The sequence below is a fragment of the Microcaecilia unicolor genome, chromosome 6, assembly GCF_901765095.1.
Source record: "Microcaecilia unicolor chromosome 6, aMicUni1.1, whole genome shotgun sequence".
Lineage (NCBI taxonomy): Eukaryota > Metazoa > Chordata > Amphibia > Gymnophiona > Siphonopidae > Microcaecilia > Microcaecilia unicolor.
This window is the reverse complement of record NC_044036.1, coordinates 321,813,349-321,838,744: the sequence shown is the minus strand read 5'-3', so window position 1 is coordinate 321,838,744 and position 25,396 is coordinate 321,813,349. Positions and strand designations below refer to the sequence as shown.

Here is a 25,396-nt window from a genome sequence, read left to right as displayed (position 1 = left end):
TACACACACACACCTCCAGCATGTGCAAATCAGCAACTTCCGGTCACCTTTGCACTCTGTGTGCGGAATGTTCCATTCCTTTAACAAAGGAGGGGGGATCCGAGAATGCAACATAGGACAGTGAGTACAGTTTAAAAAAAAAACAGATCAGCAAAAGCTCCAATACATTCAACTAGATCCCCTGGACTTTAACGTATTTTAAAACAACGCGTCATTTACTGCGTTTTTCGCTTTTCTCGTTGCCTTCCTTTCTCTGCCTCCGCCCTCCCACCCATTTCCTCTACTGAGCCATCGCTGTGACTAAAGTCCTTGTGAGAACGCCTCTGAACCCTTTCAGCGCCCGACGGCAGCCTCAAGGGGCCCGGAAAGGGCCGTGCCTGGGTGGGCGTGGCGATGAGGTCAGACCCAACGCACCAATCCCGGCGCTGCAGGGTCCAAGGTGGCGCAGGCGCACTTCGGATATGATAATTTTGTTGATATTTTGAAGGAGTTACATTTTTGCTTTCTTCCTTGTCTTGTTCCTCTCTTGTCCTCTTTCTTTCTTTTCTCGTTTTTGTTTTCGGTTTCAGTTGACTTTTCTTTCCCGCGTTGAGGGGAGGGGAATTTGGGGGTTGGCGGGGAGGGGGTGGGGGAGGGAAGGGTCCAGGGGCTGTGTGAGTGAGGAGAGGACGAGAGGGAAGACGGTGGGAGGCTGTGAGGCGTGGGGTGGGGGGAGAGAGAAGCGGCTCCTACCTGAGGGGCTGATGGAAAAGGCAAAGGATTTGGTGAGTGGGGAAATAATTGGTTTTGTGAGTAGTGCTGCACTGCTTCCTTTGTTGTCATGTCTGGGCTGCAGCATCGAGGCCTGCTTTGCACACATTCCCTCTTCCTCTTTTTATTCTCTAATTATAGCTTGTTCTAGGAAGTAGATCCCCTGCTTTAGGTTAGAAGTTTACATTTTTCTCTTCTCATCTGATCCGCCGCTTCTGCTTGAACTTAGCATCAAACGTGCAAGCATCGGTCTTGGGCCCTGCTTCCCATGCCTGGTCCTCCTTTCTTCCACTGCAGCATGCTGCTGGAATTAAAACAGATCCAGTACCTGCAGCAAAAATATTATTGTTGATGTTATTGCTGTTGTTGCAAATCTGTAGCACAACAACCCCTGCAGGATTTGGATATTCCTAGGCTCTGCTGAGCCGTATCGAAGGGGAAGCGTGGTGGCTTCCCCTCCCTCTTTGGAGAGGAGTTCTTAAACTAGGGAAGAATGGTGGCCGATTGTGGGGTGGCGGGGTGCTTCAGGAATTTTTTGACTTTAGAAAGTGAACTATTTTTAAAAGTGTGATCTAGCAACTGCCCGTGAAACCTGAAAATCCAGTCATTGCAGTGCCTGCAGGTTGAACGAGGACATGTTTTGAACTATGCTGTACACTGGCGATACAGTATGCTTACTATGGTTTTTGTTTATGTCTTCACAGTTTTCTTGAACATGCTGAATTATAATTGCCTTGTTGAAGAAAGTTAGGTAAGTGGTTATTTATTTATTTTGCATTTTATTTACTTGGTATGTCTGACGTTGGAAGCACACAGGATTTTCTAGTTCTTATATAAAGAATTCACAATATTAGCTATGCAAGGGTGTCTTAAATTTGGTAAAAGTGTTGTAAAGAACTAAGTTTAGTGTAAAGTACAGAATGTTATGTGAACTTGAACATAGTTGTACAGTAACGTATGAGAGGATGCTTAAAAGTTTAACAAAATACTAATGTCTTTAGGTTTCACTGCTGCAAACAAAATCAAATGCTAAGATACAGTAATACTTCGGTTTTCGTTCACTTCAGTTATTGTCGGTTTCGGTTTTCATTGATTTTTTTCCACGAGAAATTTGTCTCGGATTTCGTCGGTGTGCTCACGTGACCTCGCTGCTAATTTTGTGAAAACACGTTCTCCTGCTCAGTGTGGCGTTGTTTCTCGCGTCTAGCCAAACAATTCTATTGCTTACCAGTGTTTTTGTGCTTTTTTTATTCATATGGAAATAATTGCCTCAGTTTTCGTCGGTTTCGGATTTCGCCGATTGTTTTCGGACGGATTATCAACGAAAACCAAGGTAAAGGGTTAGATAAAAGCAGGATTCATTGTTTAATATTATAGTAGGTTATAATTTATACAACTGTATGTCTCAAAAAGGTGTACAACTTCTCTAAGTTCCCATTGCAAAACCATGATTACAAACAGCTTAGGGGAAATGTTATTATGTATAAAAATATACCTGTAAAAAAATTGTAAACCACTTAGGTCTAGGCAGTATATAAATATTGAAAATAAATGTATAAAAATGTGTTATAGCAGTGAATAATGGGTACTTTAGTAGCAGATGCATATTCTTTCTTGGGAATGGAGATGAGGCAGCAGCTTTGTGTGTACCTTGTAAAATACGAGTATACACACCTAAAATTCAAAGGGAAAGGTATGCTTTCCTTCAATCATGTTAACTTTCTCCATTAGCTTTCAGGGAGGCTATTTTATAAGTGTACTAAGGCACATACATCGCCTTAATAAAATAAATGTAACATTTGCGTCTATGTACCTTCCCAGCATATATAATCCTGTTATAAAACTGCCCTTGTGTATAGTGGTAGCAGTAATCAAAATTGTGCATTTAGTAAAACAACATTCTTAGTGGACTACATATATTGTGTTATCCAGATTTTACTTTTGTTTTTGTTTTTTTAAACCTCCTGAAGTATTCAAAATGCTGCTCCTTCACATTACTGGAGTTGTCATCAGTGCCCTCTCCAGCCCATCCTAAACCGGATTGCCAGATATGGGACACAGACCGTACAAGTCTGCCAGTCACCGGCTTTAGTTCTTCACAGCCGGACTTGCTGTCTTAGCACCACTCAAAACATCCACACACATGCAGCATTTAAGTTTTGATTTTTATACCATTCAGAGGATCTCTTATTAGAAAAACAACTTAAATGGCTGCATGTGTGTGGTGCTTAGATAGAGAGTTCATCTGTAAAGAACGAAGGCCAGAGCCAGGTAGACTTGTACAGTCGGATGGGCTGAGAGGGTTTCACCAGTGATTGGAATGTGAGGACAGGGCCGGGCAGACTTTGATGGCAACTCCAGTAGTTGGAACCTAAGGATAGTGCCGGGCAGACTTCTATGGTCTATGTTCCAGAAATGCCAAAGAAAGACCACAATCAAGTATTATATATCCATTGTTGGTTTAATCATGAATTGATAATGAGGGTGACTTTTGGGCAGACTGGATGGACTGTTCAGGTATTTGCTGTCATTTACAATGTTACTGTGTTCACCCCAAAAGCTTGACTCACATTTTGGATGTAGTTTTATAAAAGATGTTTCATGCCTATATGCCAGTATATGTACATAAAAGGTCTTTAATAAAACTACTTCATGCATAAATGTACATTTTTGCAAGCGATATTGCAGAAGGCCGTTCTAGTGAGGTTTGTCTCTTTGTGGATGATTCCAAAATGTGCAGTAGGATAGATACCCCTGTAATCACTCGCCTCCACCTACCCTCTTCTCCTCCTTCCTGTACACATTAATTGATTTGCTTACTTTATTTTTTGTCTATTAGATTGTAAGCTCTTTGAGCAGGGACTGTCTTCTATGTTTGTGCAGCGCTGCGTACGCCTTGTAGCGCTATAGAAATGCTAAATAGTAGTAGGAGTAATCGTATCTGATGATCTTAAGGCGATGGCAAAATGAATGGCTACTGAAATAGTCTATCGTCTTTGCCATAAAGTATATGGGGACAGACTTAAAAGATCTCCATATATATTTTTTGGAAGAAAGATGGGAGGGGAAATATGATAGAGGCATTTAAATACCTCCTGTAGCATAAATGCACAGGAGACAAGTTTCTTAAACTGAAAGGAAGTTCTGGAATGAGGTGATATAGTATGGAGTTAAGAGGGGCTAGACTCAGGAATAATCTGAGGAAATACTCCTTTACAAAAAGGATGGTGGATGCATGGGAATGGCTTTCTGGTGGAGATGGTGGAAATGAAGACTGTATATGAATTCAAGAAAGTGTTGGACAAGCACATAGGATCTCTAAGGGATAGTGGAAGGTATGGTTGGGCAATCTGGATAGGCCACATGACCTTTATCTGCCTTCTTTTTTTTATGTTTCTGTGTTACATACGGTGTTATTAGACACATGCTTCTATTTGACTGTAGAGTAGGCATGTTTAGGGGAGGAGTTTGGGCAGAGGGTGGGTAATGTCACCATTTCCATGCTTGTTTTATAAAATACGTGTGAGTTTGGATACTTCATGTGCTAACCTTTAGCCTATTTTATAAAGGTAGAAACGGTGCCTAGATTGTGAGAGCAGGCTTAATGTTAGTGCATATTATATGCATATTTGATTTTTTTTAAAATATGCGTAAATCGCAATTCCACCCACGCTCCAACCAAACTCCTCCCTTGAACATGACTATTCTACAAGTGCATGCCAGCTTGCACCTTGGTTGCTTTTAAGCCTTTTACATGCAAAAAAGGTTTCTCAAATTACCTTCTCCATATATCAATAAGTGTTCTGTTAACAGGAGCCTAACCTTGGTTTAAATAATGATAGGGGACATAAAATCCACAAGACCATTTGAGCAAGAAATGCAATGAATGAGATGCTTTGCAACTGATCACCATAATTATTTAAACAATATAAGAATATTCAAATAATTAGCTTTGCCTACCTTAGACAAATCCAGGAGCAACTGAATTAGGTCGTGCAATTAGCAGATTTGATGAATTACTGTAGCTCCGCATCAGCCTATCTGGCTGGGCTTGTAGAAAGCAGATACTCTTCACTTGATAAGATCCTGGGGAGTGGAGGAGTAACCTAGTGGTTAGTGCAGTGGACTTTGATCCTGGGAAACTGAGTTCAATTCCTACTGCAGCTCCCTGTGACTGGGGCAAGTCGCTTAACCCTCCATTGCCCCAGGTACAAATAAGTAGCTGTATATACTATGTAAACCGCTTTGTATTGTAGTTGCAAAAACCACAGGAAGGTGGTATGTCGAGTCCCATTCCCTGTTTCCACTTTCTGTTAAAAATAATCAACATTTCTCCAAACTAAATTATATCTTTATTTGAAAGACTGGGTATTCTTCACTGTCAGAAAGGAAGAGACACGATTCATTCGGCATGTTTGACGGGTATGACAGTTGCAGTGAGGACACCAGCAGCACCTCCAGCTCTGATGAGAGTGAAGAAGAAGTTGCTCCTTTGCCAACCAGCCTCCCAATAATCAAGAACAATGGACAAGTTTACACGTACCCAGATGGTAAATCTGGAATGGGTGAGTAAGCGAGATTTTCAGCCCTTCCTAGAGTCTAGATCTTGATCAGAAATCCCTTTAGCAGGAAATAAATATATGTATATTTATGTATGTATTTATTTATAAATAATCCACAGTATGTATGTAATATTCTATGCGGAGTCCAAACAATACACCCATAATTGCAATCAAAACTCAAACATATTAATACATTAAACACATAATTCAATGCCTACATTACTTAGTCAAAACATATATGTGATACAATTCAGCACTCTATGCAACATTATATTATTGTCATGACCATACATAACTAGATTGCAAGATGTGCCCTTAGCAAATAATTTAACTTTGATCCACACCATATATCACGCCTAAAAACTCTTCGCCAAAACGAAATACACCTAGGCATAAAGTATGCCTAAATTTAGATGTTCCGCACGTTCCCGTGTGACTAAATTTAGTTGCAGGCAGTTACACCAAATAAATCTTGGTGTAAATTCTGACGCCTAAATTTGATGCAGAACAGGTGTATTCTATAGTGAAATGCATAGATTTTAGCAATGCCAATGCCGTGCCCCTATTTCAACTATGCGACTTAGAATTACACGCCTTACGTTATAGAATGTGCTTTGACAGTTCTGTGCGTAAATTCTAATTAATGCAAATTAGTGTCAATTGATTGGCTATTATCATCGCTGATTGGCTTGTTAACTAATTGCACGCTCAAATGCAGAATACAACTGGATTTGCGCACACAATTTAATTGCGTTATACAGAATCCCAGGGCATATGCCTATTTAAATAAAAAAAAGTTTTCAGTTCTCTTTTTGAATGTATCAATATTTTGCAGGATTCTTAAACGGCATGTCATGGTATTCCACAATCTCTAACCAATTATATAAAAAATTGAGTCACAATAGTTCTCTAATCTGATAACACAAGACGAGGGCACCTCCAGCAATGCTGCATTGGCCGATCTCAAGGCCCTCAGTGGCTGATAAATCGTCAGGATAGAGGCAATAACTACAGAAACCAATTGTTTAAAACTTTAAAAAGTAAAATTTTAAATATTATCCTTTGTTCAATGGGTAACCAATGTAGTCGTTTTAACACTGGAGAGATGTGTATATAAGTACATAAGTAGTGCCATACTGGGAAAGACCAAAGGTCCATCTAGCCCAGCATCCTGTCACCGACAGTGGCCAATCCAGGTCAAGGGCACCTGGCACTCTCCCCAAACGTAAAAACATTCCAGACAAGGAATAACTAGTGAGGTAATTAAATTCGCCGATGACACAAAATTATTCAGGGTCGTCAAGTCGCAGGAGGAATGTGAACGATTACAGGAGGACCTTGCGAGACTGGGAGAATGGGCGTGCAAGTGGCAGATGAAGTTCAATGTTGACAAGTGCAAAGTGATGCATGTGGGTAAGAGGAACCCGAATTATAGCTACGTCTTGCAAGGTTCCGCGTTAGGAGTTACGGATCAAGAAAGGGATCTGGGTGTCGTCGTCGATGATACGCTGAAACCTTCTGCTCAGTGTGCTGCTGCGGCTAGGAAAGCGAATAGAATGTTGGGTGTTATTAGGAAGGGTATGGAGTCCAGGTGTGCGGATGTTATAATGCCGTTGTATCGCTCCATGGACTTGGAAAAATTCCGCATTTTTAGGTATAACTTGTCTGGAATGTTTTTACGTTTGGGGAGCGTGCCAGGTGCCCTTGACCTGGATTGGCCACTGTCGGTGACAGGATGCTGGGCTAGATGGACCTTTGGTCTTTCCCAGTATGGCACTACTTATGTACTTATGTACTTATACCTAAAAATGCGGAATTTTTCCAAGTCCATTTAATAGCGGTCTATGGACTTGTCCTTTAGGAATCTATCTAACCCCTTTTTAAACTCCGTCAAGCTAACCGCCCGTACCACGTTCTCCAGCAACGAATTCCAGAGTCTAATTACACGTTGGGTGAAGAAAAATTTTCTCCGATTCGTTTTAAATTTACCACACTGTAGCTTCAACTCATGCCCTCTAGTCCTAGTATTTTTGGATAGCGTGAACAGTCGCTTCACATCCACCCGATCCATTCCACTCATTATTTTATACACTTCTATCATATCTCCCCTCAGCCGTCTCTTCTCCAAGCTGAAAAGCCCTAGCCTTCTCAGCCTCTCTTCATAGGAAAGTCGTCCCATCCCCACTATCATTTTCGTCGCCCTTCGCTGTACCTTTTCCAATTCTACTATATCTTTTTTGAGATACGGAGACCGGTACTGAACACAATACTCCAGGTGCGGTCGCACCATGGAGCGATACAACGGCATTATAACATCCGCACACCTGGACTCCATACCCTTCCTAATAACACCCAACATTCTATTCGCTTTCCTAGCCGCAGCAGCACACTGAGCAGAAGGTTTCAGCGTATCATCGACGACGACACCCAGATCCCTTTCTTGATCCGTAACTCCTAACGCGGAACCTTGCAAGACGTAGCTATAATTCGGGTTCCTCTTACCCACATGCATCACTTTGCACTTGTCAACATTGAACTTCATCTGCCACTTGCACGCCCATTCTCCCAGTCTCGCAAGGTCCTCCTGTAATCGTTCACATTCCTCCTGCGACTTGACGACCCTGAATAATTTTGTGTCATCGGCGAATTTAATTACCTCACTAGTTATTCCCATCTCTAGGTCATTTATAAATACATTAAAAAGCAACGGACCCAGCACAGACCCCTGTGGGACCCCACTAACTACCCTCCTCCACTGAGAATACTGGCCACGCAATCCTACTCTCTGCTTCCTATCTTTCAACCAGTTCTTAATCCATAATAATACCCTACCTCCGATTCCATGACTCTGCAATTTCTTCAGGAGTCTTTCGTGCGGCACTTTGTCAAACGCCTTCTGAAAATCCAGATATACAATATCAACCGGCTCCCCATTGTCCACATGTTTGCTTACCCCCTCAAAAAAATGCATTAGATTGGTGAGGCAAGACTTCCCTTCACTAAATCCGTGCTGACTTTGTCTCATCAGTCCATGTTTTTGTATATGCTCTGCAATTTTATTCTTAATAGCCTCCACCATCTTGCCCGGCACCGACGTCAGACTCACCGGTCTATAATTTCCCGGATCTCCTCTGGAACCCTTCTTAAAAATCGGAGTAACATTGGCTACCCTCCAGTCTTCCGGTACTACACTCGATTTTAGGGACAGATTGCATATTTCTAACAGTAGCTCCGCAAGTTCATTTTTTAGTTCTATTAATACTCTGGGATGAATACCATCAGGTCCCGGTGATTTACTACTCTTCAGCTTGCTGAACTGACCCATTACATCCTCCAAGGTTACAGAGAATTTGTTTAGTTTCTCCGACTCCCCCGCTTCAAATATTCTTTCCGGCACCGGTGTCCCCCCCCAAATCCTCCTCGGTGAAGACCGAAGCAAAGAATTCATTTAATTTCTCCGCTACGGCTTTGTCCTCCTTGATCGCCCCTTTAACACCATTTTCGTCCAGCGGCCCAACCGACTCTTTGGCCTGTTTCCTGCTTTTAATGTATCTAAAAAAATTTTTACTATGTATTTTTGCTTCCAACGCTAATTTCTTCTCAAAGTCCTTTTTTGCCCTCCTTATCTCCGCTTTGCATTTGGCTTGGCATTCCTTATGATCTATCCTGTTACTTTCAGTTGGTTCTCTTCTCCACTTTCTGAAGGATTGTTTTTTGGCTCTAATGATTTCCTTTATCTTACTGTTTAGCCACGCCGGCTGACGTTTAGTCTTTTTTCCCTTTTTTCTAATACGTGGAATATATTTGTCCTGAACCTCCAGGATGGTGTTTTTAAACAGCACCAACGCCTGATGCAAGTTTTTTACTTATATCGCAAACATCCTACCAGGGCCCTAGCACTTATAACCTGCAACATCACTAATTGGCTTGATATTCAGTTAAATCACGTGTGCAGTTCTTAGTGCTATGTACAGAATTTGGGTGTAAGTGATTAGAGATCATAGTGAAATATGGACTGGTAGACTGGAAGACAAACAAAACTGCAGAGGGGAGACATGATAGAGGTATATAAAATAATAAGTGGAGTGGAACAGGTGGATGTGAAGCGTCTGTTCACGATTTCCAAAAATACTAGGACTAGGGGGCAAGCGATGAAACTACAGTGTAGTAAATTTAAAACAAGAGAAAATTTTTCTTCACCCAACGCGTAATTAAACTCTGGAATTCGTTGCCGGAGAACGTAGTGAAGGCGGTTAGCTTGGCAGAGTTTAAAAGGGCTTGGAAGGTTTCCTAAAGGACAAGTCCATAGACCGCTACTAAATGGACTTGGGAAAAATTCACAATTTTGGGAATAACATGTGTAAAATGTTTGGTCGTTTAGGTAGCTTGCCAGGTGCCCTTGACCTGGATTGGCCGCTGTCGGGGACAGGATGCTGGGCTCGATGGACCTTTGGTCTTTTCCCAGTATGGCATTACTTATGTACTTTATGTACTTATGACAGTGAAGTTGAAAGAGCGAAATGGTAGTGGAAACATAAATGGATATGGAAAAAAGGGCAGTTGTCTGTTTCATTTTATGGTTTTCTCATTAGTTTGTTTTTTATAGTCACTTTAGAGTATAGCATATATTCAGTTTTCATTGTCTTTGTTCTCTTCCAATTAGCCACCTGCGAGATGTGTGGGATGGTTGGTGTCAGGGATGCATTTTACTCTAAAACAAAGCGTTTCTGCAGTGTTTCTTGTTCAAGAAGCTATTCCTCGAACTCCAAGAAGGCCAGCATTCTGGCAAGGCTTCAGGTAATGGTACCACCCTTTTATTTTTTTTTTAGGGGTGGGCATTTAGTGCACTTTTAACTACAATTAAATGTTTTGATCAAGATCAACATTTTTAACTCCTGCCTGTTATCCAGCATTGCTTTCTCTCCCCTGCCTATCCTATTTCACCTTGGCATAACATAGCAAAAGGAAGGCATCAGCATTGAATTGTTGCCGAAGACCCTATGAAGAGCCAGATAAATGCGGGGGGAGGGGATAATGCTGGACTTGTGTATTGGGTGTGGGGGGGGGTCAGTAACAGGAGAGGAGAGAAATGTGTGTCAGGAGTAACAGGTTTAACAGCAGAAAGGGAGCCTCTTCGGTGTATGTACAGGCGAAGGATGCAGCAGGAGAGGAGAAAGGTAGGTACCTGTATGGAGGGGAGGGGGGAGCAATGTGCTGTGGGAAGGAAATGTGTGGATGCAACTTTTCATTATATTCAGCAGGTTTACCAAAATTTCCATGCAGTGGGAATTTACCAGTACCAAGCCATCCAATCCAGAGGTATGACTAATCATGTGATTTAAAAGTTTTAATACCACGATTAATTTTGATTAAAATTTTTAATTGTTGTCCACACCTAATTGAATAACATATTGTGAAGGATAATCAGCCATGCTGAGCATTTGTTCAAAAGAATACTTGGGTCAGCATTAAAAAAAAAAATTTGAAAAGCATGTGCCTAAAATGCATGCCATGATTGTGTTATCAATCATGCGATCTTATTTGTACAGTTGATTGCGGTTAAAATTTTTGATTGTTGCCCGCCCCTTATTTTTTATGTAATTAAAGATACATAGAAGTCTGACTTACATATGTGTGTAACTTGGGAGCTATCATGTTTTATAGTTATTTATTATTGGGTGTGTTATTTTTATGGTGTATATTTGTCCTTGGTAGTACCTTTTTATTTAGCACTGAAAGTGTGTCATTTTTATTGCATCTGTCATCCATTGTAGTGTCACTTGCGAGCAGCACTATGAGCCTAGAAACGGGTGCTTTTTATTGGTTGTGCCATGGATCCTCCAGTCTTTTTGCTGTCTTGTCTCTTCTGCCTTTCCTCCGTTCTATTGTTCATCCTTTCTTTCTGTTGTTTTGTATTAATTTTCACTCTCACAAGCTTCCACTGCTGCTTCCATTCAGTTTCTCACCACCCAATTCCTAGCACCTTTCATGCTATGAACCCCTACCCAGCTGTCAGCCTCTTCTCTCTTCTAACCCACCGAACCAGTCAGTCACTACTATTAGCTGCTCCCTCCCCTCCCCCCACCATCACCACATGGCATACTCTTCCTTTCTTTCTCTTCTCTCAACTTACCCTACACCCCCTGGTTGCCAGTTTTTTTTCCTGCCACTACTGTAAAATTTCAGTACCACACAACTGTTTATTTGTGAGTGGTCATTGAGAACTCTCATGAGATCAGAGAATTAGCAGTGGCATTGCACATGTCTTGCTCACTTAACAGCAAATGCCACCACAAACAGGGAACGCTGACAGCTCAGAGGAGGGTGAGGAAAAGCCATTTCTTGCCACTTCACTTCTAAAGGAAAATAATGTAACCGTCGCCATGGAAATCACCAGAAAGTGGGGCTCTTGGTTTTGATCTCAAAAAAATCTCATTTTTGTTAAGTGTTTTGTCTGAGTGATAGCCCATATTGGGGAAGCTCCACCTATCTGTCTGTCCCTCTGAACACAAGGGCACACACACTGACAGACAGACATGCATACAAACACACAGGCACCTCTCTCATACAGCCCCTGACACCCTGAAGAGACACTTTTTTTTACCCTGTCGTTTCACACCAATTCCTTGAATAGATGTACTTGAGTTTTCAAATGGAGGAAGGGGAAATGTGACGTTAGGTATTCCTATTTGTGAAACATCTATTAACTATCGTATAAGGGAAAACATGTGCAAAGGCATTTAAAACTTATCATTTTAGGGTAAACCTCCAACCAAGAAGGCAAAGGTGCTACAGAAACAGCCTCTCGTTGCTAAGCTAGCAGCGTATGCTCAGTATCAGGCTCTGCAGAACCAAGCGAAGACTAAAGCAGGTAACATTGCAAAGCTCCCCCACAGTCACAGTATCTTCATAGCATATAAGAAAAAAAGCTTTGCACCTTGCTAAGGATGAATTTTATTGCAGCACCAGTCCCTGTGGAAGGATTTAGCTGGGGTAGCTACATCAGTAGCAATGGTTGCATGGCGGCTCCTGTGACCTGTTTCAAACATGTAAGTAAGACTTTTTTTTCCCCTCCTTTTAAAACTTTCTCTTTTAAATATCAAACTGTTTTACCTTGTGCTTCATGGCTCTTCAGTTTGGCTTGTTTGAGGTCTTCCAGTCACAGAGTGGCTTCACTCTGCCATTCAAGCATGGGAAAGAGACATGATTAAAATCTCAATCCCATGGGAGCTGGGTCATGATCTTTGCATACGATTACCATATTTGTGTGCACTTAGGGTCCCTTTTACAAAGGCACGCTAGCGTTCTTAGCACACGGTAAAAATAAGCATATGCTAAACGCTTATATTCCTATGGGCGTCTCTAGCATTTAGCATGAGTTAAAAACGCTAGCACTAAGGGGTCTTTTACAACGATCCTATACTGCGTGCAAATTGCATGTTTCTGTAAAAATAAACTCATATAACGTGTCCTATACTAGTTTATTTTTCTAAATTCTAATTGCAAAATTAACACATTTTGTTTTTAAGGGCATTTCAGGTTTTTGCAGGCATTATTAGCGCACAAAAGACCTAAAAAGAAAGTCTTGAAAACAAAAGCACTAATTTTGCAATTAGCACGTCTTAGTAAAAATACACCAGTGTGGTGCGCTTACACATATAGGACTAGATTCTGTATATCGCGCTTAAAACATCGGCACCAAAAAAAAAATGCCTAGGTGTATTCTATAAACTACACCTAAAAGTTAGGCGCGGTTTTATAGAATACGCTTAAATCTACACGTAGTTAATAGAATACGCCCAGTGCCCGTTATCTGCAACTATATTTAGTCGCGGCCATTTACGCCAATGAAAACCTGGTGTAAATTCCGACACCTAAACACGTGGAACGGGCATATAATATATCACTGCACATAAAAGCAAGGAACGCCAGAACCTGCCCATGCCCCCCTACCAGGGCCCTTTTCAGATCCACATCTTAGAATTTAGCTGCATCACTTTAAAGAATATGCTTAGACAGTTGTGCGATTAAATTCTAATTAATGTGCAATTATGAGTGCTGATTCATTTGTTAAGCTAATTAAGTTGCGCACACAAATCCAGAATATGACTGGATTTGTACACGCAACTTAAGTCGCTCTGTTTGGACTCTGGGGATAGGGCACAGGGGGTAGGTGCAGTTTGTAATACCTCATATAACATACATGTTATATGCTTAAAAATATGTCAATTCATATTGCTTCAAGGGAGAATATGGCAAGTCAGTCTTGACATTGTAGGTGACAGAAAAAAGACCAGTTGGCCCCATCCAGTCTGAAGGGATATATCTCAGCTGGCACTTCTTATCTAAATCTGTTTTTCTTTTTTTTCCCTATTGGTTCTCTACCATTCTGAGTAGATCTCTAGCCTTGATCACTTAATTATAGCATAATAACTCCAGTAGGAGAAGAAAATAACTTCCATTTAACATAGTTGAAGGCAAGTACTAGGGAGGTCCTGTGTGACGCTTCATTGCCCCATTGTACGTCTCAGCTGTGTGATCCTGCTGCTGCTTTCTGGCAGGCTGTTTCCAGGATTAAGAGGTGTTTACAGAGCAACATGCTGGTAGACACCACACACATAAAAGAATGACTTTTGTGTAGTTTAGGGCTATGTTTTAATGCAAAGCTGTTTTCAGTGGATAGTTCTCTGTTTTGGCATTTTGTGCCCTTTAGAAAATAATGTAAATTTGGCTAAACTAAAGTTCTTTATAAAAGCTTAATCTTGAATCATAATTTGCAAAGAGGTTACATCGAGACAGTAAAACTGATCAAATTCCATCGTCAGTTTCTTCTGTTAAAGTTAAAGCATTGAATAAGCCCGTAAGCGCTTTTACTGTATTTGTGGGTAGTACAAAGCTTTAAAAAAAAGCGACGTTTTAGGTCTTTTTGAAAACTTATTACTCTTGCAATAAAATAAAGTCTTTATTTAAAAGAAAAGGTACATTACCAAAAAAAAATCTGTGACTGCACACGTCCCTTCCCATATACAAATAATGAAAAATATTATTCGGCCAAATACGAATACCGAATATGAATAATGGGCATTGAGCTTTAACATAAAAATAATTTTAAAAAGCAACGTGAAATCAGAGATCAAATGTTTTATTTCAGTAACATTTAGCACAATAGACCCCCCGGATTCTTCGTATTCAAATTTAAATCATTATTCTGTTGAATATGAATAATGTATGCAGGGCACTATTTGGGACCGAACCAAATACAAATGTTCAGTACAGCCCTACTTCCCGTGCACAGTAAATTCCGATTTGTGGGTCAGTGTGGGTTTTATACATGTTTACAATACTCATACACAGGCACTTCATCCAGTACAAATGATTTCCTTGATGTGAGATAGAAACAGAGAAAACTTTAGGCAGATAAAGACCATATGGCCTATCCAGTCTGCCCATCCATGCCATCTACTCTCCCTATTTCTCCCTTAGAGATCCTGTGAACTTGTCCCAAGCTGTATTGAATTCAGATGCTGATTTTCATCTCCACTTCCACCGGAAGGCCTTTCCACAAATTCACCACCCTTTCCATGAACAAGTATTTCCTCAGTCTATACCCTTTCACCTTTATCCTATGCCCCCTCATTCCAGAGCTTTGTTTTAGTTGAAAGAGACTCGCTTCCTGTGCATTTATGCCACACAGGTATTTAAATGGCTCTATTATATTTCCCCTGTTCCCTTTCTTCCGAAGTATACATATTAAGAATTTGAAGTCTGTCCCCATACGCTTTATGATGAAGACCACTGACCATTTTAGTAGCCACCCTCTGGACCGACTCCATCCTTATCATAATCCCCGCTCTCCCCCCCTCCCCCAATAACTACTGCGAATGCAAAGAAACTTTCATGAACTCTACACCTCATTAAGCATAAGCAATACATGCCACTAGACAGAAATAAACCAGTGTTCTGAGACCTATACATTTGAGGAGACTTTCCCCCTCTCCTTTCTGTAGATCATTGTCATCAAAACCTGGACTTTGGCCACCTCCGATAAGTAGACAATACCCTATTGCATGAATTGCTGTGAACTGCACAGAATCAGTATCTTTATTATGTGAACATTCCACTTAACTGTCCCATCAAAACATACCCGCCCCACACAAAAATTAAACAGCCCCTACTGCCCTCTACTACACCTTACCCGAACATACCAGACTTCTCTCCCTGCCCCCTACTCCCTTACCGATCCCACCTTCCGCCCCCCCCCCCCAAGAGAAAGGAAAAAAAAAAACAACACTACCTGCTCTTCTCCTTCCTTCTTTCCTTCCTTACATACCATTTAATACTAAACTTCGTGCCCTAGCCGACAATGATTGTATATACCCCCGCCAGATTCTCATAAATCGCTCTCTCGCCTTTGGGGAGGGTCCCATCGCCCGACGCTCATGCAGCAAAAGATCATGGAGTTGATTTCTCCAATACCAAAAATCTGGAGGATCAACGCTAAGCCACCTATTCAAGATCAACTTTTTACCTAGGATACAGGCTTTACGTATAAACAGCCGGGCACCCCTTCGTTGATAGCCAAATAATTCAAATTTGTCTAATAATATCCCTGAAGGGGACATGGGAATCCTAGCTTGCAATAGTCCCTCCAGATACTTAAAGATCTGCCTCCAATAGTTCTGCACTAGGGGACAGCCCCAGAGGTAATGAAAGAATGTCCCCTCTGTCTGTTGGCACTTAGAGCATAGGGGGTCTGGCACCCCCCCATCTTGAATACTTGGGCCTTGGACATATATGCTCTATACAAAATTCTATAATGGCATTCTCTGAGAGCTGCATTGATGACTCCATCCTGTTTATATCTTTTTGAAGGTATGGTCTCCAGAACCGTACACAGTATTCTAAATGAGGTCTCACCAACCACTTAATCTGTCATGGCACAGATGCCTAGGTTAAGAATGCAAATGTAGAAGAGTTCCACTTTATTAGTACAAGTTTGGTAATTATAGAAGAGGTGCTACTTATTTATGCCAGCAGCATGCACAGATTTCAAGGAGAAACGGTTTGGTTGGGCTTTTGACATATTTCTTATTTTACTACTACTACTACTATTTAGCATTTCTATAGCGCTACAAGGCATACGCAGCGCTGCACAAACATAGAAGAAAGACAGTCCCTGCTCAAAGAGCTTACAATCTAATAGACAAAAAATAAATAAAGTAAGCAAATCAAATCAATTAATGTGAACGGGAAGGAAGAGAGGAGGGTAGGTGGAGGCGAGTGGTTATGAGTCAAAAGCAATGTTAAAGAGGTGGGCTTTCAGTCTAGATTTAAAGGTGGCCAAGGATGGGGCAAGACGAAGGGGCTCAGGAAGTTTATTCCAGGCGTAGGGTGCAGCGAGACAAAAAGCGCGAAGTCTGGAGTTGGCAGTAGTGGAGAAGGGAACAGATAAGAAGGATTTATCCATGGAGTGGAGTGCACGGGAAGGGGTGTAGGGAAGGACGAGTGTGGAGAGATACCGGGGAGCAGCAGAGTGAATACATTTATAGGTTAGTAGAAGAAGTTTGAACAGGATGCGAAAACGGATAGGGAGCCAGTGAAGGGTCTTGAGGAGAGGGGTAGTATGAGTAAAGCGACCCTGGCGGAAGACGAGACGGGCAGCAGAGTTTTGAACCGACTGGAGGGGGGAGAGGTGACTAAGTGGGAGGCCAGCAAGAAGCAGATTGCAGTAGTCTAAACGAGAGGTGACAAGGGTGTGGATGAGGGTTTTGGTAGAGTGCTCGGAAAGAAAGGGGCGGATTTTAGAATGGAAAATACACATATACCTCAGAAAAGTTCAACATTGGGATTTACACCTGCTTGGAGTGATACATAAACATCAGCCAACTTCTCATTTGGATCTGAGCTTTGAATGAGAGCTTGTGGTGGGGTTAAAAACCACCTTGAAATGCCAAAACTTTGAGTTTTGCTACTCTGCTTCTTAATTGGCTCCTTTTTTTATGTCTAGTTTTTCAAATTTGCCCGTTATATGTGTGAATAGCGCTATTTACATGCACAAATTCCCAAGAGAAGGCACTGTTTTCTTTTGTAAGATGGCCTCTTTTGATGTACATCACACCAGATACGTGTATTTGCCCTTGTGTATTTTACAAAAGACTCCTCTGACAGTGAGCCTTTTGTAAAATACATTGCCAATTCTGACCATTTTCTGACCTAGTCAGCTATATAAATTTATGCTGCAGGGGTTTAAATCCTGTGCTGTTCTCCTACTATTAAATACGTTAGTGTTTTCCACCAACTCTTTTGTACATAACTGCTTAAAAACCCTGGTTTTGTTATTGAGTGTTTCCTGGGAACTTTTCGTTCCGAGTTATGTGACTGATTTAGCATCTGCCAGCAGGGGCTTACTAAATGCTACAGCTTTTCTCTGCAGGTAAACGCGCATATTCTTTGCTTATACTTTGCTGTTCTTACTATGTAGTGCTGGGCATAGACCGGATGGTATTTCTTGATAAACAGGCCTGCTGCTTTGAAAGAGATTTTGTTGGGCTGGAATGAAGATCATCAGTTGTGTTTTGCAACAGGTGCCCATGGCAAATTGCTGGGGTGATATATCAGAAGGTGTGAGGGTGGAAGTTCCAAACACAGACTGCAGCCTGCCTACCAAAGTCTTCTGGATAGCCGAAGTAATAAAGCTAGCAGGTTTGTGTTTGTCCTCACTATTTTCACTTAAATGATTATAGGAATGTAGTGCTCCCCGGGTCAGATATCTGAATGTTAAGACATGTAAAAAGAAGGTTTTGCCATGCCTTTTTAGTACAATTGGGGGTGGGGGGTGTTATAGGTCACAAAGCAGAACACCAGAAGTGTCATGATGGCCAGGTACACATGAAAGACAAAGAAAATCCACAAGCTTTCCTCAATTAAAAAATGAAAACAATATTGATCTCCCTCGATTGCCAATTTTTTCTATAGTGATGACTGAGTATAGCATGACATGCAATATTGCCTGGTATGTGCTAAAGTAGGGTCTCCAAGCTAAGGCCTGGGAACCAAATATGGCCTTTGGAGCATGTTTTCTGGCCTTACCTGCTTTTCCATGTACCAGATCAGATCCAGCCTCCAAAACCATTTTTTTTTTCTTTTGGCTTTATTTGATCCATATGCTCCATCCTGTCTTTCTTTTCTTCCATCCCTTGCTCCTGCAGTTCAGTGATTTTAGCCAACAGACTGTTGTGTGTGAGCAGCCCAGCCTCATTCTCATTTGTCTTTGCTATTGCTCAGATTCTCTCCCTGTACCAGAAAATTTGCAGCAGCCCCAGAAATAAGGTGTAAAACAATAGGGACAGGAATATTCTCTGCCTCTCTAGTCCAGGACTGTGAAACCTACTAAAGAAATCTATTAAACTGCCTTTAATCCTTGCATTTCTGATGGACTGGGTACCATTGCTGCTGAGGGAGGAGATGTTCCCTGCTGTTGATGATCATGCACCGGGAGGGGTATTGATCTCCCTATTCTAGAGCTGCAACTCCAGGACTGAGTGCTTGTGGCTTCTTGGGCTGCAGGACTTGGGGGGGGGGGGGGGGTGTAGGTATGTGCCCTGCTCTGGAGCTGTAACCCTATACTGCTTTTGTTGGTGTCACTTGCTTTCAGTAATGTATGACAGAGAATGCAGGTATGCCGTGCTGTCAGACTGCAGGACCAGGGTAATGGGGAGAAGGAGGAGAGAGAGGAGGAAAAAGAAACAGAAGGGAGGAAAGCAAAGGAGAGAAGGGCGGAGGAGTGGCCTAGTGGTTAGGGTGGTGGACTTTGGTCCTGGGGAACTGAGGAACTGAGTTCGATTCCCACTTCAGGCACAGGCAGCTCCTTGTGACTCTGGGCAAGTCACTCAACCCTCCATTGCCCCATGTAAGCCGCATTGAGCCTGCCATGAGTGGGAAAGCGCAAGGTACAAATGTAACAAAAATAAGATAGATACTATTGGAGATTCTACATGGAATGGTGCTACTATTGGAGATTCTACATGGAATGTTGCTATTCCACTAGCAACATTCCATATAGAGGGCTGCACAGGCTTCTGTTTCTGTGAGTCTGACACAGACTCACAGAAGCAGAAGCCTGCGCAGCCACATTGGTGATCTGCAAGGGCCGACTTCTACATGGAATGTTGCTAGTGGAATAGCAACATTCCATGTAGAATCTCAAATAGTAGCAACAGTGGAGGAGTGGCCTAGTGGTTAGGGTGGTGGACTTTGGTCCTGAGGAACTGAGTTGGATTCCCACTTCAGGCACAGGCAGCTCCTTGTGACTCTGGGCAAGTCACTCAACCCTCCATTGCCCCATGTAAGCTGCAATGAGCCTGCCATGAGTGGGAAAGTGCGGGATACAAATGTAACAAAAAAAAAATGAGAAAGGAGGAAGAGAATGTGCTACAATTACACACATCTCAGCCTACCCACCTGTCACTCCCCCAAAGGGAGTATTCATGGAATAGATTTGCATGCACATTGGTCAGTAGCGTACCAATCTTTGTCATGCATATTCATTGCAGTTAGACTGCAAACTCTCAAGGACCAGAATTGCCCATCTCTACTTTAGCATAAGATGATGTTTTTTGAAGACATAGCAGATACCAAAACCTGAAAGATACTGAAAGTGTGTTGTGGTAGTAATTTAAAATAAAAATCACATCAGGATTTCAGAACAGCCAACTTGATACGAGTGCAAATACTTGAGGCTGTGTAGGCTTAATTTGTATTTTTTTTTTAATGTAATCTGTTTGGGTTGCTGGTCTTTTGAACATTATCTTCTGATGCTTTCCAGGTTTCAATGCACTGTTAAGATATGAAGGCTTTGAAAGTGATTCCAGCCTTGACTTCTGGTATAATATTTGTGGAGCTGATGTGCATCCGGTTGGCTGGTGTGCAACCAGCTCAAAACCTCTGGTCCCTCCTCGAAGTACGTAAATATGATGAAGTCTTTTGGGAGAAGAGAAAATTAAAATAGACTGAAATTCTGCTTTTTGTATTACTTGTGCAATTGCAAGTTTTATGGTCTCATTTTCTGAGCACTGTTAAGGGGTTGAGTTATTGATGGAAAAGATATTTTTCTTTCTAGACTGTATGAATATTGCAAGCCAGTCTTGTTTGTGATTAAGCTTTGCTCCTGTAAACAAGGCAGAGAAATGCAGAATTCTGCTGGCAGTGAACCCTGTGTAGTTCAGATACAGTTCAGAGTTCCGAGACACAGTGACATAGAAGCACTTAGATTTACAAACTTACATAGAAGGGCATTTTCGAAAGAAACGTTTAAGTTGGAATTTGGACGTCTTTGTAAAACGTCCAAATTTCGGAGGCAGGGAAAAGGTCATTTTCGAAAAAAGATGAACGTCCATCTTTGTTTTCGAAAATACCATGGACGTCCCTGGATTTGGACGTCTTTGATTTTCAGCGATTTTCAAATGCAAAGACGTCCAAGTCTAAAACATCCAAAGTCAAGCCATTTAGATGTGGGCGGAGCCAGCATTTGTAGTACACTGGTCCCCCTGACATGCCAGGACAGCAGTTGGGCACCTTAGGGGTCACTGCACTGGACTTCATAAAATGCTCCCAGGTACACAGCTCCCTTACCTTGTGTGTTGAGCCCCCCAAAACCCACTACCCCCAACTGTACACCACTACCATAGCCCTTACGGATGAAGGGGGCACCTATATGTGGGTACAGAGGGTTTCTGGTGGGTTTTGGAGGGCTTGCTGTTTCTTCCACAAATGTAACAGGTGGGGGGGGGGTATGGGCCTGGGACCACCTATCTGAAGTGCACTGCACCTACTACTGAACTACTCCAGGGACCTGCATGCACTGTCATGGACCTGAGTATGACATCTGAGTCTGGCAACTAATATTTTTAATGATGTTTTGTGAGGGTGGGAGCGGGTTAGTGACCACTGGGGGAGTAACGGAAGGTCATCCCCGATACACTCCAGTGGACAGCTGGTCATTTGGGGCACCTTTTTGTGCCTTATTCATAATAAAAACAGGTCCGGGTGAAAACGTCCAAGTTTTACTCATGGACGTCTTTGCTTTTTCCCATTATGGCTCAAAGACGTCCAAATCTTAGGAACGCCCAAGTCCCGCCTCCGATACGCCCCCTTGAGATTTGGACGTCCTTGTGACGGACTTCTGACAAAGACGTCCAAAGTCAGGTTTCAATTATACCAATTTGGATGTCTCTGTGGGAAGAACGTCCAAGTGCAGATTTATGTAACTTTTTGGACGGAAATAGGTAAAAAGTGGGATGTTTGACCACGGAAATACAAATCCTGGAGACAATATCATAAAAACTTTATTGAAAAAAAGACTCGACACAACTGTTGTGTTTCGGCCTACAGGCCTGCATCAGGAGTCTATAAAAACATAAATCAAATAAATCGTTCAAACAAATACACATACAGAATCAAATAATCAAATAAAACATTCAAATAAGTAATAAATATACAATAAGAGGTCAAAATATAATAAAATATGAGAATGAGCCTGATAGTAACCTATGGAACTTTTTAAGTCTAAGTGCTTTGAAAATGAGCCCTATACTCAGGGCTTTTTTTGAGAGGGTACTCGGGGGTACTGAGTACCGGCACCTTTTCCAGTGTCTGCTAAAATTGACCCACGGACCCCAAGTTTTAATGAAAGAGCTCAGGCTCTACACACCAATTCTGCCTTGTCATAGGTTCTGTGACTGGTTGCAGGGGGCCTGGCTATTGTGGAGTGAGTCCCTCAGTGATCACCCCACCCCTGGAGGGTGGCCTGGCATTTGAGTACCGGCACCTTTTTTGCTAGAAAAACTGCACTGCCTATACTCCTCTCACACACGGATGTATTCGTGGTTCTCTGTTGACTAGTAGGGGGGATGCAGGCATACTTTGGTAATATCATCCTGACGGCTTCTGACCCAGGTATCACCATTAAGTGCAATTGCTTTCCCTTGCTATCTACAGAGAACCCCTCCCTGTTGCAGGTAAGCACCTCTGTTCCTTACCACTTGGGAGACATACCCAGATCAGAGAATCCCCAGGTATCACATACTATAGCTTCTGTTTACTTGGTGGTGGTTTATATTTGTTTAGTATATTTGATTGACCGTCTTTCGCTAATCATACCAGAGCAGTTTACACTACAAAAAAAAAGCAACAACAACAGCAGGTAATACTCACTATGTTATAATAGTTCTCATAACTAGGCCCTCTGGAATTTATAGCTCCTGAGTCTTATTTTATGGGGGAGACTTGGCTGTCATTCATTTATTGGTCTATTTTTTTTGTCTGTTTATTTGCCTTTTTTATCCCTTTTTTTTTAATAGTTCTCGCCTGCTTATTAGGGAGCATGTGGAATACATTGGCATCTCTAGCATTTAGCACGCCTTAGTAAAAGACACCCCCCCCCCCAATTTTATTAAAGCACATAGACGCCGTGTTTGAAATAGGTGCCTTTTTCCTATGTGGACATTGGCATCCTTCATAATATTCTGCTTTCTGCTATTGAATGGCCACTATGAACTCTCTGTTCCTACTTTTGGTGCCTCAACCCTGATGCAGATATTAGAAACATGAATTCATGTCCGGAGAGGTGGCCTTCTATTGAGATAAGTTACCTTTTCTTTATGACTAGTAAAAAAGGACCGTTTCTGACACAAATGAAACGGGCGCTAGCAAGGTTTTCCTCGGAGTGTGTATGTTTGAGAGAGTGTGTGTGAGAGTGACTGTGTGAGAGAGAGAGAGAGTGAGTGAATGTGCGAGTGTGTGTGTGTGACAGCGAGAGAGTGAGACTGGGTGCGAGTCTGTGAGAGAGAGTGTGCGTGTGAGCATGAGAGTGTGTGCCAGGGCCTCCCCCCTCCCGCCCTCTGAGTTCCAGGGTCGTCCCCCCCCTCCGAGTTCCAGGGTCGTCCCCTCCCTCCGAGTTTCAGGGTCCCCTCCCTCTCCTGCATTATGCTCTCTCCCCTGCATTCATCCATACGCAGGCAACGTCATCTGTGCCCTGACCCCTCCATCCATCCATGTGCAGCATCTCTCCTCTGCCCCCTCCACCTCCCTCCGAGTTCCAGGCCCCCCTCCCTCCCCTCTGAGTTCCAGTGTCCCCCTCCTTCCCTCCCTCCCTTCCATTTCCAGGGTCCCCCCTCCCTCTGTCCCTCCATCCCTCCCTTCCAGTTCCAGGGTCCCATGGAACTGGGAGGGAGGGGGGACAGAGAACTTTGGAGGAGTGACGTCAGCAGGTGGTTACAATCCCAGTGAGACACATTGGAATGTTGGAGGAGCAAATTATTATATTAGATGACTCGTTAAGCAGATTTACTACGAAGATTTAAATGAAGGTAAAAAGAAATGTAATGATATTTAAGATACGATTTCTATTTGAGTGAAGATTGGCACACATTTAAAATGAATGGACCTGTGAGGAATTGGGCTTTTTTTATGGGTTTAAATTATACTCATTTTGGCCTTCTGAGGATCCATTCTCCTTTCAAAATTATTATTTTGATCTGCTTTATGCACAGACATGTCTTTTAAAAAATTGTTACCTTAACTTGCAGCAAAACTCTTTTCCAAATGAGTCTTTGCTTTCACACATTTCTTTTCATTTCAGTCCCCCTATGCTTTAATATTTCTGTTTTGCTTTCATTTCAGCTATTCAACACAAATACACGAACTGGAAAGGTTTCCTAGTGAAACGGCTTACTGGTGCCAAAACACTTCCTCCTGATTTTTCACAAAAGGTAAGAAATGTTTGATCTTATTTATGTAAAAAAAAAAAATTGCAGACGATACAAATCGTGATACTGATTATATATCTTGAACCAAATTGAAAAGAATCCATAAAACACAACTGAAGAGTAATTTAATTTAATTTGGCATTTATAACCCGCTTCACCGACAAGTAAGAGGGAAAACGTCCAAAAAAAAAATGGAATTCTGAGAAAAATGACTCCAAAGTTCTGAAGACTCTATTATAAATAATGTGAGGGTATTTTTAAAGGCTGCTTGAGATCATTTTTGATGCACTGCCTATTAATGACAATACTGATGACAAGTTCTAAGGATGAACATTAGAATGAAGCGGCATTAACAAACCTTTTGAAAAATATGGACCTTGATCATTTTTCCCTCTGAGGCTTCAAATGTATGCATGAGAATTTCTCCCAATGTTATCTTATATTCCCCCCACCCCACTAACATGGCCAGGAGAAAACCTCATGCTGTTGGCTGCACTTGTTAATTTCAGTACCTTTTTGTTTTTTGACCCTCAAGGTCTCGGAAAGCATGCAGTATCCCTTCAAACCTTCCATGAGGGTAGAAGTGGTTGACAAAACCTACCTCTGTCGAACACGGGTAGCAGTTGTAGACCGTGTAATTGGAGGACGGCTACGATTACTTTACGAAGAGAGTGAGGACAAAACAGATGATTTCTGGTGCCATATGTACAGCCCGCTTATTCATCACATTGGCTGGTCCCGGGGCATAGGTCACCGTTTCAAGAGATCTGGTATGCATGATTCCTAAGCTTTTCTTGACACAACTCAGAGCTACTAGGGGGAGTGGCAGGGTCCCTTCTTTGTGCTTTTGCATCCAGCTCACTGAGAACCAGTACTGGTATCCTGACACCTTAAGCTTAATTCATAACTACAGAAGGGTATTTTTCCCTTATTTTAATAGACCTGTTCCTATTCTGGTCTTGACCCAAGGCTCCTTCCGACCACCAGGTATCACCTCTTATCAGTGGTCATGACTCACTCCCTATCAGGGGCTGTAAGTGCTGTACTCCAGCATCCCCACCCACCCAGGGTGAGGAAGATCTGATCTGGGAATCAGTCAGGGGATCCCTAACATGGCAATTTGCAGAACTATCGCCAAGTTGCCAGTCGACTCCGAAACAGGTAGTAATAGAAGAGCTTAGTTCCAAAACCTGTTAAGTGTGAAAAGTTGTTTTCTGGATAAATCAATGTTTCTATTTTCCAGAATTCTAGTCAACGTAAGAATTATTATTTTTCATTGAATATGTTATACCTTACACATAAAATGCCTTTCATTTCAAA

The 25,396-nt window shown here is 42.1% G+C and overlaps 1 protein-coding gene across 1 annotated transcript in view; it reads left to right on the top strand.

Annotated features, from left to right (window-relative positions):
• Positions 1-676: 676 nt before the first annotated feature.
• Positions 677-25,396, top strand: part of MBTD1 (mbt domain containing 1) — a 109,153-nt gene continuing 84,433 nt past the window's right edge. The window contains exons 1-10 of the mRNA XM_030206862.1: positions 677-764; positions 1,455-1,501; positions 5,114-5,315; positions 9,976-10,109; positions 12,072-12,183; positions 12,276-12,361; positions 17,897-18,014; positions 20,137-20,271; positions 23,991-24,079; positions 24,612-24,846. Of these exons, the coding sequence (XP_030062722.1) occupies positions 5,162-5,315; positions 9,976-10,109; positions 12,072-12,183; positions 12,276-12,361; positions 17,897-18,014; positions 20,137-20,271; positions 23,991-24,079; positions 24,612-24,846 (1,063 nt within the window). The 5' untranslated portion in view covers positions 677-764; positions 1,455-1,501; positions 5,114-5,161. The remainder of the gene's footprint in view (positions 765-1,454; positions 1,502-5,113; positions 5,316-9,975; positions 10,110-12,071; positions 12,184-12,275; positions 12,362-17,896; positions 18,015-20,136; positions 20,272-23,990; positions 24,080-24,611; positions 24,847-25,396) is intronic.